This window comes from Paroedura picta, chromosome 1 (assembly GCF_049243985.1).
Source record: "Paroedura picta isolate Pp20150507F chromosome 1, Ppicta_v3.0, whole genome shotgun sequence".
Lineage (NCBI taxonomy): Eukaryota > Metazoa > Chordata > Lepidosauria > Squamata > Gekkonidae > Paroedura > Paroedura picta.
In genome coordinates this window covers 68,944,618-68,960,962 of record NC_135369.1, presented here as the reverse complement: position 1 = coordinate 68,960,962, position 16,345 = coordinate 68,944,618, and the positions used below count along the sequence as shown (strand labels likewise).

At 43.2% G+C, this 16,345-nt stretch overlaps 1 protein-coding gene across 4 annotated transcripts in view; it reads right to left on the bottom strand.

Moving 5' to 3' along the window:
• Positions 1–9,887, bottom strand: part of MOCS1 (molybdenum cofactor synthesis 1) — a 41,501-nt gene extending 31,614 nt beyond the window's left edge. For 2 of the 4 annotated variants that reach the window (XM_077341860.1, XM_077341870.1), the window contains exon 1: positions 9,652–9,885. In XM_077341860.1, the coding sequence (XP_077197975.1) occupies positions 9,652–9,804 (153 nt within the window). In that variant the 5' untranslated portion in view covers positions 9,805–9,885. Of the gene's footprint in view, positions 1–9,651 lie in introns of all 4 variants that reach the window. The other 2 variants (XM_077341849.1, XM_077341851.1) reach the window with 2 other exon arrangements.
• Positions 9,888–16,345: the final 6,458 nt, after the last annotated feature.

Here is a 16,345-nt window from a genome sequence, read left to right as displayed (position 1 = left end):
GAAAAGTTTGGTTATTTTGATACTTACAGGGAATGGGAGTTGCCAGTTAATCAAATGTTCCACCCCATATCCAGATGAATGTGAAGCAGCTAAAGCCATTCCATTGGAAACACCATGGCAGAATCCTTACCCTTAAGCCACAGAGCTGTCCTATGCAATGTCTCAACTGGACAAACAGGTCAGGCCATTTAGGAATCTTCCAGAAGAGCTGGTTCCTGACAACTCCCAGACTGGCTAAACAGAAAGGAAGCACCTGAGGATGGTATCAGGAGGCAGTGGTAGTTGTCAGAAGCCCATCAATGTCTGGAGGTATAAAACTGGTCAGCGAGAGGGGCTGGAATGAGGTGTGTACACAATAATATCGTGGCTCATTGGGAAGAGTTAGCCTTCTGGGCAATGCTGGTGAAATGAAGGCTTTTCAGCATGCTTGACCTGCTCTTGATTTTCCTGGTAGTCGGTTTGCAAGCACTGAAATTAACTTGGGCCCAGTTTTTCCACACATGTGCCCTCCTACTGCATTTACATAGTTATGGAGGGAGTTTCCCCCCACATGCCTTATATAATCAGGATTTTCAAGAAAGGGGGCTGTCATAATTGGTGGCATCATAGCACCCTCCCCCCAGTCTATTTTTGTGCATACTTATATTGATATAGCATTGTAATAATAGACTTAGCAAGTTCTCCAAATTCTCAGCTCCCCAGTTCCTTTTGTTCTGAACAAATATGAACATATCTGAGGCTGCCTTATACTGAATCAGACCTTGGTCTTTCAAGGGCAGTACAGACTACAGAGGATGCAGGGTCTCAAGCAGAGGTCTTTCACATCACCAACCACCTGACCTTTTAAATTGGAGATGCCAGAGATTGAACCTGGGACCTTCTGTATGCCAAGCAGATGCTCTAGCATTGAATCATAGCCCTTTCCCTTTTACAGTGTTGTTCACTGGACTAAGAAAGCATTACAGGGAGTCTTACTAGCATCAGTTCAGCTACTGTAATATTTACTCCACCCTTCCTGCATCTCCAAGGATATCCTGATTAACTTTCCTGAAACTTTAAACTTTAGATCATGTTGTGTTTGCATTTGACTTCAGAGTTAGAATGACAACAAGAGCTGTAGGTATCCTTTTCAACGTAGAAGCTGTCTGTCATCAACAGTAATTCAACACTGAATAATTCAACAAAACACTGAGATGGATCCCACAATTTGCAGACAAAATGACTGTGGATCTTTCTCGTGTCTCCCTCAAGTCCTTTCCAACTACAAAAAAATTTATTCCCAGAATTACGGCGTTCATGTAATCATACAGGTTGGGAGGCATCAGTGCCAACATAGTGACCCCCCCTCACACTGATAGAAGAGGCAGGAAGTGTGATTTCATCCGTTTTCCTTCCCAACTGCAGCCGCCTAGACTCACGTGACTATTAGACTCTTGGAGTAAAGTTTCCCAGGTTTAGAGAAGACCAACAGGGGAAGGGAATGGTTTGTGAATGATGGTGCCTTCTGCTGACAATTCATAAGAGCCAATCCGTTGTAGTGCAGGCAGATCTTTTACTTGTTCAGAGCTGGTCAAATAAATTCTCAGTGAAGTTGGACTGTGATTAGCTCCAGTGGGTTCTGAAGAGCAGACAGGGTTAGCTTCATCACAGCTTGCTGCAAGAAATCTTTAGCTATACAGCTCTAAAATGCACAGCACGAGTCTTCTTGCTGTCAGGTGCTTTTCCCAATTAAAAAAGTTATCACAGAACACGATGGCAGAAGAGAAAAGAAAGGAGGCTACTTCAGTGTGCAATCTGTGAATATGATGCTAGGAGGAATAAACACATCGACAACATCTCTTTTTACCTAAATGTGAAGGTTTATTAACTTTTAAATTGCAACAGCCTATTGGTACAAGAGAGTGTCTGCAAATTTTTAATCTATCCTAGCACCTGAAAACATATTATCATTTGAACTGCTGTGTCATCCTGACATGGTTCCGTTGTAAGATTTCTTTGAAATTAAACACAAACTGTCCAGTACAGAATAGCATTTTTTTCCTATGGATGACTTCAAAATCCCACCACAGTAAATTTTACAACTGCATCTTAGTGTCCTCCCTTGCACAAAGCCTGTCCTATACAAGTTTCAAAGAACAGTTCAAGTTAGGCTCCCACTTCGGGAGAGAGGGGAAGTTCTCCTCCCTGCCATCATGTCCAGAAAGCTTTTCAAGTACCAGGGGTTGCACTTCTGTGGTCCCAGAAAAACCATACCTATGTGTTGTAACACAGAGAAGTCCCTTCTAAGTTAGCCCTTTGTTGGAAAGCATATATGCTTAGAGCTGTCCCCACCCCACCCCCCAAAATAGGTCAGCACACATTAGTTTTGAGTCGGCTTCTATTTCCCTTTTGCAATACACGAATGCATGTTTCCTTCTGAAATCTCAAGTAGGGCTGAGAAATACCTGGGGATTTGGGGGGGGGGGGGTGGAGCTGAGCAGGGTGGGGCTTGCGGCCTAGTGCCATACAGTCCACCTACCAAAGAAGCCATTTTCTCCAGTTAAACTGATCTGTCAGCTGAAGATCAGTCATAATAGAAGAGTTGGGGGGTTTTTTTTACTTAGCTTTTTACTACCTGAAGGAGTCTCAAAACAGCTGAAAATTGCCTACCTTTCTTCCTCCCACATCAGACAGTCCTGTGAGATGGGTGAGACTGAGAGAGCCCTGAGAGAACTGACTAGCCCAAGGTCACCCAGCTGGTTGCAGGTGGGGGAGTGGGGAATCCAACTCGGTTCTCCATATTAGAGGTCACCACTCTTAACCACTGCACCAAGTTAGCGGGAGATCTCTAGCCATCACCTGGAAGGAGGCAACCATATTCTCAAGGTTGCAAGAGCTTATATCAGCAGAGCTTTTTAAACAATCATCTAGCATTCACAGTCCAGAGGGGAAATGGGAAGGACTTTTTAGTTCTGTTCTCAACATTTCACAAAAATGAATAACAACAGTTTCAGACTGAAACCCAAAGAAAGAATGGATCTCAGTCTGGACAGCTATTCAGAAAACCAGTTATCCCTTTTTTAAGAGGTATATGGCTCACAGTATAGAGCAAATTACCCACTGAAATGTGTCCAGTAATTGGTGTCATAAGAAAGAGGTAATTACAAGCCCAATTTATAATTACACCATAGCTCCCATTACACAAAATTAATGGTTGGATTTTAATGGCACCCTAGCCGGAAATTTTAACAAGTAGTCATAAAAATTAGAAGCCACAGTTATTGCCATACACCCCCCAAACAATGCATTAGTCAAAAATGAATCATATTCAAAGTTCAGGAGAAACACACGGCCTTGACTCTAGTGCACCTTTTTAGTGAGCACGAATGCTTCCCTCTACTTGACATTCAGCAAATAATATATCATTTTTCTTTGAGATGTCTACAGCTATTCTTGCCATCTTCCACGACAGGTATCAAATTCACATCCTTCCAGCCCTCCTTACAAAGTTACAGAAAATCTCAGTCCATTGTCCCCAATCTGTCACTACTAATCCTTATGAGGGCCATTGCTTATTTGCTAAGTATTGAGCTGCTCTACATGTTTCTACGTTAAGCTTTGACTACATTACAGATTACACAGTAGGGAGAATAACAAAGGTCAGAAGGAGTGATCAATAAATCCTTTCTTTTATTAACTACTTTTCTTATGCCATGCCAGTGTTTAATGAAATGGAATATGTCAGAGAGAAGTGACAGATCAAACTGGTTTGGTTTTAGAACATTTCAGAGCAAGCGGCCGGTCTTGATTTAAACTCCATCATGTTAAAGACAAAATGCATTGATGATTTTCTGTCTGCAAATCATCATGATTCTGCAGGCACCCATAAAAATGCATGCAAAAACACCTTGGCAGAGAAGAAGAGAATTAAGTGAACAGGACACACATTTCAATAACTAAAACAAATATGATGGGCTTACATTGCAGAGGTCAGCTTTCTCGCAGTACCTGTAGTGTGCAGTGCTCATGAGGGACACCATGCTGATATAGCATCATGTAGTGGTTAGTGTTGGGTTGGGTAACAACTATTAGAAATGAATGACACTAAAATAGAAGCTTTCTCATTATTGTTGCTGACAGTCAATTTACCAACTATGTAACGGCTTAAAGGAGTAGGCATGCAAGCCCTGCCCCTGCCCCGGTGCAGAAACCATGAGATAATTCACTCATGGGGGGGTGGGGGGAGGAGAGCAATTGAAGCAGCTGGTTCCCTAGCTTGTGGCCAGGTCCATTAAGGGAGGAGAGGAAAGTCCACAGACCCCTGGTTGGGAATTTCTAATCTACTGTAATACAGAGAAGCAGCACTGATTTCATTTTAGATCTCTGAAGCACTGTCAACTGGCTCAACCCCATATTGTAGACTAGTCATTCTTTTCCATACAGACTTGCAATTTCCAATCTAGAAGACACTATTTATTTATTTATTTATTTAGATTTATATACCGCCCTCCCCGAAGGCTCAGGGCGGTTTACATTAAACTAGTCAACAATACATGAAACAGTCTTCGTTAAAAACATACAGTAATTAATAACAGTGGTTGTAACAATATAACAGAATAATATAACAGTATAACAATATAATAAAATAGTATAATGATGCAACAGTGCAATACCACAACAGGTCCAGAGCACTCTGGTGGACTGAAGGATTTAATATGCATTCTAGATTTTATTCTTGAACTGCAATTATATAATTTATCTTATATCTTATAATCTTACAAACAGGAAGATTATAAGAGGGAAAAGATCAATATGTTGAATTTTTAGCACAGTATTAGCAATCATTTCCCTCAATACACCACCACATATTATGGAAATCACCATTTCTTTCCTAATTAACCTAACATTTTCCAGAACTCTTCTGATAAATAACTGCTAATTTATAAGATGTGGTTGATTAAGCAGTTTCACTAATTTGTAAGCAGAAATGTGAGCCTTTCATATTTTTAATATAACTGTAAAACTAATTTGAAAAGTTATTATTCTCAAAATGAAGCCTTCACCTGGTTGTAGATTTTTAAAATATACCAGCAAGAATGAGTCTTCATGTAGAAAACCATGATTTAATCTTACTGACTAGTGATTTAAGTAGTCCACTCTGTGGGATAATATAAATGGTTTTCAATTGAAGATGATGATAGATTATATTTTTATTTCTAACCGAGACATCAGTGTGTGGAATTATCTTATTATGGCTTATCAATTGTTGTAATATGAATGACTTGTCCCAAGCATTCTAATAGCTGATATAGATCCATGTCTTTTACTGTGCAAACTAATTGGGAGACAATAAAAATTATTACTGAAAATTGTTAGAATGTTATCTCCACAAAATTGTTCTGATTTCTTAAACTATACCATGTATATAAAGATATATACACAAGAATTCATATATATAACAGTGACAATGATGATAAATAACTGATTTTGATCAAACACATTTTCATGCAGGGGTAGCAATGTAATCTCATGTTTAATGTCAAAAGTTACGTGCTAGCTGCTCTGCAGAATTTTTGTGCTTTCTGTTGAAGGCTGTATTTTAAATAATTTAAAGTTCAAATTTTTATTTAAATTTTCAAACCAGTAGCCAATATTACATTTTGGGTGACAGTTCTACATACTGCTACTTTACTTACGGTGCTCTCTATCTTCCACATGACAGATTAGGCTGCTGTCAACACTTGTTTATAAGAGCCTCTTGTAGTGCAGAGTGGTAAGGCAGCTGTCTGAAAGTTTTGCCCATGAGGCTGGGAGTTCAATCCCAGCAGCCGGCTCAAGGTTGACTCAGCCTTCCATCCTTCCGAGGTCGGCAAAATGAGTACCCAGCTTGCTGGGGGGTAAACGGTAATGACTGGGGAAGGCACTGGCAAACCACCCAGTATTGAGTCTGCCATGAAAATGCTAGAGGGCGTCACCCCAAGGGTCAGACATGACTCGGTGTTTGCACAGGGGATACCTTTACTTTTTACAACACTTGTTTGCACATGTTTGCTAACTGCCACTTGTTTGCTAACTGCCACTTTGGCAGGGGATTGAACCCGGTCCAGGGCAGACCCAGGCTTAGCCGAACTCAGGTCCTTGGTTGCCCTGCAGCAAGGGAATCTGTGCTCCCTTTTTGCTGCAGACCACAATGGGGTATATGTCAGGCCTGGGCCACGCATAAGCAAAAAAGTTGGGCTGCCCCCAGTCATGCTTTCCCTGCCCTTGTAGCCCCACCCCCGAGCATCACTTCTGTCACCGACCCTCGCCATCTTTCCTGGCCTTTAGAAAAAGCCATTGCCAATTGTGCTACAATACAATTCCAACAGAACGAAATAGCAACCCCCACCCAATCACTGCCATGTTTGGCCGGCAACTTTCCTTCTTTTTCTTTAGGATTCTAATTTATACTTGGTTTTACTGGGAACAAGGACAGTCTGTGTAATTAATCAATCACTCCTTTCTCAAGAACATCTTTACTGTAGTTTAGGACACCTTTTGCCCACAGTTCTGGGGAGGCGGGAGGGTACTACTGACAACAGGGACAGTCTGCATGCTTAAGCGACCACTCCTTTCAGAAGAAAAATTTATTGTAGTTTAATACAGCTTTCACCCACAGTTTTGGAGAGGGAAGGCTTATTGGAAATGGGGATAGTATGTGTCCTCAAACAACAACTCCGCTCACAATAACATCTTCATTAAACATTGCTAGGTGGAACATAGGTGTGAAGATGAAGTTGACATCAAATGTGAAAAGATAGCATAGAATGATAGAGATGGAAGAGACCTCATGGGTCATCTAGTCCAACCCCCTGCACTATGCAGGACAATCACAACCCTATCGCTCATCCACTGTAACCTGCCACTCCCTTGAGCCTTCACAGAATCAGCCTCTCAGCATTGGAAGGTGATTGGGAATTTGTGCCACACGATTAACAACGAAAAAAGATGGGAAGTGTTCACTTCCTGTCCACTGGATACCTCATGTGGGTAAAAAAAATCTGGAGATGGACAGGGGTGAACGAGGCCAAAGGTCATAGGGTTAAAAATTGGGACAGCTATCCTGTGGCAAACAAAAAGGTGGCAATCTTTAAGCCCTCACCCCGCGGCGCGGCATAAATAAAGGAGTAAGGGCTCTGGGGGAGGAGTTAGGGCGGGACCCATCTGGGATAAAAACTCGGAGAGGGCCACTCAGGGGCCAATTGGCCACTTGGCCCGCCCCGGACTCCACCCCCACACTCCGCCCCCAACATCGCTGCAACATGGCCGCTTCGGGAAAGGTGGCGGGGCGGGAGCCGGCCTTCTCTCGGCCCCGGGAACAGCCTCGCCGCGGTGAGGCCACTCCTGGCGCCGAGAGAAGACAGGCTCCTAGCGCCCACTTTATTCAGACATAAAATGGGCTTTATTTCTAGTGTGGCATAATGGTTGAGCAAGTCCTCCGTGCGGAAGATGTCTAAGGCTTTCTCCATGATTATCTTGTTTTTACTTCACCCAGAACACAGGGGTGTTTCAACTTTCAACTCCCAGCAGCTCCTGAAAGACTTATGCAACATACGCCTTATTACTCTGCATATTTGCTTCATTTCACCATTAACCGCACAACAACTGGATTACTATAAAATATTGAGAATTGAGCCATTCAGACTTCTGGAACATGATACAGTAGAAGATTGTATTAAGTAATTATGAGCAGGCACTGCTGTCTCAGTCATTCCCTTTGCCACTGCCCAGTACTTCTGGGATAATCCTCTGTAACCTTTATTCAAGATAATTCATGCACACAGAAGTGTGCATACACATGAAAGCTTGAATAAAACTTGATTGGTCTTAAATGTCCCAATGGACTCAAACTTTGTTCTGCTGATTCAGACCACCATGGCTACCCAACTGAATCTATCCTCTACTCTTGACAACCTTTGTTTACAATTGTATTAAAAGCCTTAGCACAGGGGTAGTCAAACTGCGGCCCTCCAGATGTCCATGGACTGCAATTCCCAGGAGCCCCCTGCCAGCGTTTGCTGTCAGGGGGCTCCTGGGAATTGTAGTCCATGGACATCTGGAGGGCCGCAGTTTGACTACCCCTGCCTTAGCAACTGGCCACATAACTATAAACTCTGAGAGGCAAGCAAAAATCCCAAACCTGGAATGGTGGATTCTTTAAAATGGAATTGCTCTTTTTACTATCAGCAAGCTCATTCTGTTTTCCTTGAACCATTTGAAAAAACAATCCAGTGAGAGAGTGGTAGGTTTGATTCCTAGCATGGCACTTTCCCCCAATCACAATTTTTTCTTCTTCACAAGACTGAATGGCAAAAAGTGCAAATCTGGCCAATAGTACTGTACTGTAAACTCTGATCCTTTGATCTCAGGTATGGAGCCCTATAACCCTCCATCCAAGCAGTGTGGTGGACACATTTACAAGGACCCACTTGGGATTTAACTGCCTGGCCATGAAAGAGTGTCACATAGCCATTTAGTTTTAGATAATTAGTCTAATGGCTGAACTTTACACCCTTCCAACTTGCTGCGAGGAGATATTGCTCAACAGACTTCACACCTGAGATCTGGCAATCTGTATATCAAGAATAAATGCTTTCATGGCACACTGGGGAAAGATTAAGAAGTTGTGTAATAACCAGACAGTTATTTCTTTGTATCCCGACCCTTTTTAAAGTACAAAGTTAGAACTAACTACAGATACAATCAGAAACAAGCAGCTGGCTTCAAACAATATTATCTATATCCTCTTATTAGTTAACAGTAATAGTTGCTCACAGCACTCTAAAGCTAAAGCTGGCTTGCTGAGAGTGGTGGGTGATAAATTGAATTAATAATAATAAAAAGAAGAAGACAACTCTCTATGAAAGTGACAAACTCCAGTTCTTATATCCATGGTACCTCCAAGCCCATACTTGTCAAAATACATGTGTGTATATTTTAACCAGCAGCCACTCTGGAAAGCAAATTTCTCATAACAGTATTCACAGCAAAACATTTGTTTATACCCAAAACAGCTAATATGACTTTGTTGTGCTACTTCTGACAGGGCTACCCACTTGAATCTATGACTTCAGTTTGTTTCACTGCAAGTTTTGCAAACAAACTATGTTGCCTTGGCCTTTAAAAAAACTATTGCTTTTAAGCCAACTTTTAGCTCCTCCTCCCTTCTGCATTTCAATCAAGATATGCTGGCATCTGTACACCACTGCAAAAATACATACTGCTACCAAGATAAGAATAAACATGTTGTCACTCGTAATCCACTAGTGTTTTTTGTAGATTGCAAGTGGATGTGGCACAAGCTAGAATCCATTTTAAAAGCCGAAGGCAGAAGAAACTGCCTCTGAACACGAGCAGAGCCTGGTTCCTTTTCCAACTCATTCCACGTATGTAGGCTTAGGAGGGTTACACTTCCAAAGGACACGAGACGACTTCCAGCTGCGTTCCAGCCCCCAGACCTCTTCTGCAGACATCATCCACGCTGTACCAGCAACTTACCTGCCCAGCCCACCGCACACCAGTTGAACCGCAAGTGCACCACCAACCTCCCCTTCCTTTCCTCTCTGCACGCCAAGGAAGTTTCAGCTAACCCCCCACTCCGCCGGGGCTCTCCACGCGGCCCCCTTTGCTCACCTCTGCCGCGGAAGCTCGGAGCGCCTGCTGCTGCTGCTGCTGCTGCCTCACAGGCACCCCGGAGCGACAGCCTCGGCTGCCAAGCTGGCCTCGCAAGCCGGCTCGCAGGAACAAACACCGGCGCCCCCCGTGAGCTGCTGCCGCGGCTGCCATAGGTCCTCCCGGCACCTTCACCTGCTCTCTCCGAGCAACGCCAGGACATCCCGACAGAGCGGAGGGACGTGAGCAGAGAGGGGAGGGTCACCCTCAGCCAATAGCAAGCCTCCGCCGGGGGGACTCTTCGCCAAGCATGTTGGGATCTGTAGTCGATTTGCTGCTGAGAAGGCCTCCGAGTATTGCCACGCCTGGGTGGTCTCGGTTATTTCCAGCTCCGTTTTGTTAATAAAGAAACAAACAGGATTGGTTGAGAACACTTTTAGCTCGCAGTGCTCCGCGGTGCTTTCTCGAGCAACAGTTTTCTAAGGGACGTTTATAAATTTGTTTTTATTCGTCGACCTGATCTTGGTATCTAATAGTATTGCCCCCGCTCCCCCAGTCTTTTCTAAGTAAAACTGTGAGAACATTTTCCTGTGGTCTAACGGCTGACTTAATTTTTTAGAACTGATGAAACTCTTCCCGGCAATAGGGCAGGAAATGTTTCTCCCAATACATTTTTCTTCTTAGTATCTATCATATGGTGTCTAAAAAGCTGCACATGAAGATAACAACCTTCCCCTTAGTGCTGCTCCCTTTTAAGATGGTCCCTTTGGCTGTGCCTTCAATATGGGTTTGATCTGCCCATAGGGTTGCCAACCTCCAGATAGTAGCTGGCTGGGATTACAACAGATCTCCAGACCACATAGATCAGTAAAGGTAAAGGTAAAGGTAAAGGTATCCCCTGTGCAAGCACCGAGTCATGTCTGACCCTTGGGGTGACGCCCTCTAGCGTTTTCATGGCAGACTCAATACGGGGTGGTTTGCCAGTGCCTTCCCCAGTCATTACCGTTTACCCCCCAGCAAGCTGGGTACTCATTTTACCGACCTCGGAAGGATGGAAGGCTGAGTCAACCTTGAGCCGGCTGCTGGGATCGAACTCCCAGCCTTATGGGCAAAGCTTTCAGACAGCTGCCTTACCACTCTGCGCCACAAGAGGCTCTTACACATAGATCAGTACCTCCATTTAAATCCCTGCCCAAACCCCAGGCTCCTCAGCCTCACCCCCACCCCCCAGTATCCAGGTATTTCCCAACATGGAGCTGGTGACCCAAGCAAATGATATTTAACAGTGTAATGAAACCCTTCAACTATCCATTTGCACCTCTGTTCAAAAGACAATATCTTTCCCCTGTATAATTAACCTTACCTACAACTGATCCCATCTCCCCCTGCTTTTGCCCTTCCTGGCTGATAATAGCTGCCAGAGGGAGTAAAAAGAGAGGCAAATGCTTCCTTGAGGGCTGGAGTTGTGCACCCGAGCTGTAGGAGGTGGTGATTAGATCTGTTTTGGGGAAGGATATCCCCCGCTTCCACTAGGTTGGAAAAAACTTCTGGCCATTTTCCAAGCTTCCATTCTCGGGCAAGGGGCTAAAGGAAGTGGTTATTTCTGTCCTCCAGGGATACTAGGGAAAGACTGGTTTCCTAGACCCATTTCAATCTGGATTCAGGCCGAGATTTGGAACAGAGACTGCTTTGGTTTCCTTAGTCGATGACCTTTGTGAAGAACTAGAATGTGATTCAGCTATTTCTGCTGGACCTTTAAGTAGGCCTTTAGTATACTGTTGGCCATATTATACTGTTGACACTGAGTCAACCTGTGGTCCTCCAGATGTTCATGGACTACAATTCCCATGAGCCCCTGCCAGCAAATACCCCCCATGAGCCCCTGCCAGCAAATGCTGGCAAGGGCTCATGGGAATTGTAGTCCATGGACATCTGGAGGACCACAGATTGACTACCCCTGGACTAGATGGTTCAAGTCCAATTTGGGAGGGGAGGGGTATCCAGAAGGGTATGTTACAGCAGGCTTTCTCACCCAGGGTTTCACAAAACCCTGGGGTTTATTGATAGCCATGGAACGGTTTCCCAAATGGGTGTGAGTTAATTTATGTTTTATATATTTTTTTAATTTGTTACAGTGATTGGGTGATATGACCATATATAGTCGTGTTGACCCACCCACCCCCTTCCAAAATGACCGGTGATGGGCCTGGAGGGGGTGGGAAGAGGAGGTGCCCCAGGTAAGCATGTACAAAGCTATGGTTCCCAACCATATTCTGCACAATTGTGCAACTTCTGGGGTTTCTTGAAGCCTGAAGAATGCTTCAGGGAGTTCTCAGCAGTAAAAAAGTTGAGGACGGCTGCTTTAGAGGTACAGAATAAACAACTTCTGACAATGAAAATCCTGGCTTCTTGGCAGGCCTGGCCCTTGGTTCTTATAGTACAATCCTAAGAATACTTTCCTGGGAGCAAGCCCCACTGAATAGACCTGAGTAGGGTTCTGAGCAGATGTACTTAAGATGTCACTGTGAGGCTAGTGAGTCTGATGTATTATTTCTCAGTTCTGGTGCTGGTTGAAAGCACAGTGCAGAAAAGTGGATGGAAGAGGAAAAGTGTTGGCCACAGCTGCAGTGTTGCTTTGTCACCACCTGTTCTGCTTATCTGACTCAACAGAATGGTCTGGAGAAGTGGGAGAGACAAGCTAGGAGTGCATTCAAGCACTCTGCTTGTGTGTGAATCACTGAATTAAACAACTATGCTCTTCTGGTTCTTGTTTGTGTCTGCCATTCAGCAAGGTGCATTGGGAATATAATGTCACTGATTTTTATTGGGGGAGGGGTAGTCCAGTTTTGCTAGAAAAAATCCTGATTACCAGCCCCTCATTCTGACTATCAGATAGCAGCCAGACTGCTAAATTTCATTCTGGTTGACTGGCAGCCATATTCAGATACCATAATCATAGGAGCTTTGTCTTGAACAAAAGAAGAGTTCTCAGCCTTCAATGATATAAGGCTTTAGAAAAGATATTGGGGAATCCCCCCAAAAATTTTGAGGGAAATAGCAGTCAAGCAGGATCTTGATTTGGATCACAGCCTGTCATTAAAAAACAAACAAAAAAACAAAAACAAATAATAATCCAGGGTTAATACCAGTGAGGGCAGAAGAATCAAATTACATTGGCAAAACTGTGCAAGGAGTAGAAGAAAGCATTTTTCCTGTGGTGCCATGGCCTGATACTGAACCAGGACCCCATGTGACTCACATTTGTCTTTTTAAATGCTAGGGAAAACAGATTAAAGAGATCCAAGCAGCCTGTACCGTTTGAAATTGTTACTGTACTTCCCCCATGTTCTACAATTTGATACTTGTATGGTCCAATATTTCAGTCCTAAACCCATTAACTTGAATGGCTTTGGAAGACTATAACTCAGCTTCAAACTTTACTGCCGGTCTCTCAAGTAATAAAAAAGTCTGAACACGACAAAATAGTTCTCAATATAAGGGATTAAAAATGTACTGTAATATTGGATTGTACTGATTTCAGATTTTCTATTAATGAGTGGAATGTGTTGGTCTATTCTCTATGTGTACCAGATAACAAGCTTTTAGGTCACTATGACAAATCTTTAAAGCTCTGAGCCCGTGAGTAATAATTCTTACCTTCCTTGGAGTCTACTATGTTTTCTAACAGTCACTTATTGATCTAAATAAAACTCTTGTTTAAAAAACCCAAACCAAACCCAACTTGTCCACACCTAGATTCCTTTTTCATTTCATCTTAAATGCTTAGAGGCGTTTTGGCCAGCATGGATTCAAAAGGAATAGAAATTAGTTGTTAGCATCGTACAAGACATGAGAGTTTCAAGTTGCAGCAGAACAGGTTTCAGGAAAAACTGTGTAAGAACCGTTGGCAAGGATAGTCTTCTAACCTGCTTGACAATGGTTTAAAGAAGCTGATACAGCACAGTGAATCTCTTAACTAGGCATATGTATATGAATAATTAATACCTACTCCATGGCTTAAGTTTTTGCTTGTTACCAATCCAAGTGCCAATTATACTTTATGATTGGAAAAAGGCAAAGCCTGAAGAATGTTTCAAATGTGGAAATTTTGCAGCACATCAGCAAATATAAGAGTACCCAAGCTGAAACATGATTTCCCCATTTTTCAACATAGTTATCCCATCCATGTAAATATCACTCTCTCAGGAAACTCTCCAGAGTATGCTACTTTTATACCATAGTCACTCACATTACAGCCATGCCATCATAAAAAGGGGTCATCTTACGTTCATATTAAAGTTAGTTATGCTTAATAATAATTTTTTATTCTACATTTGAGATCATCTTCCTTTCAAATACATACAATATTGTTCACTTTGTGATTGTATGTGGATCTGCTGGTTAAATACAGCAACCGTTTTGTAGTTATCTCAGAAGAAGTTGTTTTTTAAACCCCACTTTTCATGGCTGAAAGATGTCTCAAAGTGGCTTACAATTGCTTTCCCTTCCTCTCCCCACCTCAGATATCCTGCAGGGTAGGTGGGGCTGAGAGAGTTCTGACAGAACTGCTGTACAAGAACAGCCCTAACAAGCCTGTGACTATACCAAGGTCACCCGCTTGGTTTCATGTGGAGGAGTGGGGAATCATATCTGGCTCACCAGATTAGAGGCCACCATTCTTAACCATTCTTTGCAGGAGTAGCTAAGGGTTGCCACTTGAGGCTGAGGCCCTCACCCCCTTGACTGTCCCTGCTTTCTGCCTCCCCTTTGAACACCTAACGCCCAACTCATGAAACCATAGAGGGAGCCTGATTCGCTGTGTTTCTAATTGCCTGAAGGTGCTTTCACCGCTTTTTTATGAGGTTGGTCGTAGAGATGGTAGTGACGAGGGCAAAGCAATGATGGTAGTAGTGATGGAGGCTGCTTGAAGCCACTGCCTCATCTAGCCTTGCTAGGCCTGCATGAACTCCCATAAGGGTTAGGGTTGCCAGAGAGTTCTACCTATATATGTCTTGGACACTTATATATGTCTTGGACACTTGGACACTTAAGACCTGCATACAAACATAGATGGTTTTGTCTCCAGTATCTGTGGCTAGTCCTGGATCTTTCCCCCCATCCTGGAAATTGGCCTTCAGTTTTTTCTTAGGATGGGAAGCTCCTGAAATAAGCACATTTTAATGAATAATATAATTACAACAGTAAACTGATCAAAGGGGTTCTTTTTAGCTAATTGCCCTGTTTTCAAATAATCACTTATCAAACAGTCAACATAATAGCTCAGTGTAGGAAATTATCTTGCTTTTCTCAACAGAACAATGCATTTATTGTCAGAAAGATCGTTTTAATTAATATTTTCCCTGACCCAGTGATTCTTGGTAGGCATTAACATTCTTACAAACACACATGTATGCTTCCTACAAGGCATTATCTTCTACTAAGGCTGTTGCTTTATGTATATACAGAAGAGATGCTAGCACTCTGTCGTAGAACACCTGCCTTGCATGAAGAAAGCTCTATTTTCAGTCCCCAGCATCTCCAGTTAAAAAAAACAAATACAAGAAAATGTGAAAGGCAACTGAGACCCTTGAGAGGTGGTACCAGAGAGAAGAAGCCTGTCTGGGCAGCCTTCCATGTCCAGGCTTCCTCCTAGGAGAGCTTGGGTATTTTCTCTGTTAGTCTTACAGCTCCCTCGGAAGCCCCATTCCTCAGACATGCAAGCCTAAGAGTTCTCACCTATTTATCACTGATGTGGTTGGGTGGTGGCCCTTCCACATTTGCCAAGGCTGTGTCATTTTTACCCCAGCAATACTTGATTCTGGCTTGGGGGATCATGCCAAGCAATTGCCAGTTACTCTACCCCATGTTCCCACCTTATATATATATATTTTTAAATCCACCCAGGTTGAGTAAGAGATGAAATTTTTTTTAGTACCTTGCTTATCCATAACTGAAGGAGTCTCAATGCAGCTTACAATCGCTTCCCTTTGCTCTCCCCACAGTAGATACCCAGCGAGGTAGGTGGGGCTGAGAGGGTACTGAGAGAACTGTGACTGGCCCAAGGTCACCCAGGTAGCTGCATGTGGTGGAGTGGGGGATCAAACACAGTTCTCTGGATTAGAGGCCACCACTCTTAGCCACCACAACAGAGCACTATAATAAAACAGTTTAATAAGAAGTACAGGGTATAAAGGCTGCCCCATTTCTTTATTGTATTATCTCAAATTTTTACAGAGCTCCATGAATTCATAGGATTTAAAATTCACAGTTTTAAAGATCCATTTTTTAAAAAGGGTGTGTTATATGTGGGTAGCTTAATTCAGTGGCTTGGTTTCACTGCCACTGCCGAACAACCCCCTCCCCGCATTTTCCTGGGGTGCTTAGAGAAACACCCTACACATGGCAAGTCACAGAAACACTCTTCTCTGCTCCACTTTGCATCATTCCCTTCATGCATTCTATTCCAGACACCTTGACTCATAGACAGCCAGTAAATGGAATGTGTGGCAACTTTTCTTTCCCTCCCCTGTGCCCAGTTCATGCCTTTCTTGCTGTGGGGTTATTATAAAGTGTTTCCTCCATAGCCAGGGTGCATTTCACAGTACCAATGGATGCAAAACCTTATTTATATGTTAGTTTCCATTCAAGTTTACTTCATACCAATGTACTACCCCTCTGCATGGACCACGGGCACAACTGAAGGAAGCCAAGCTGG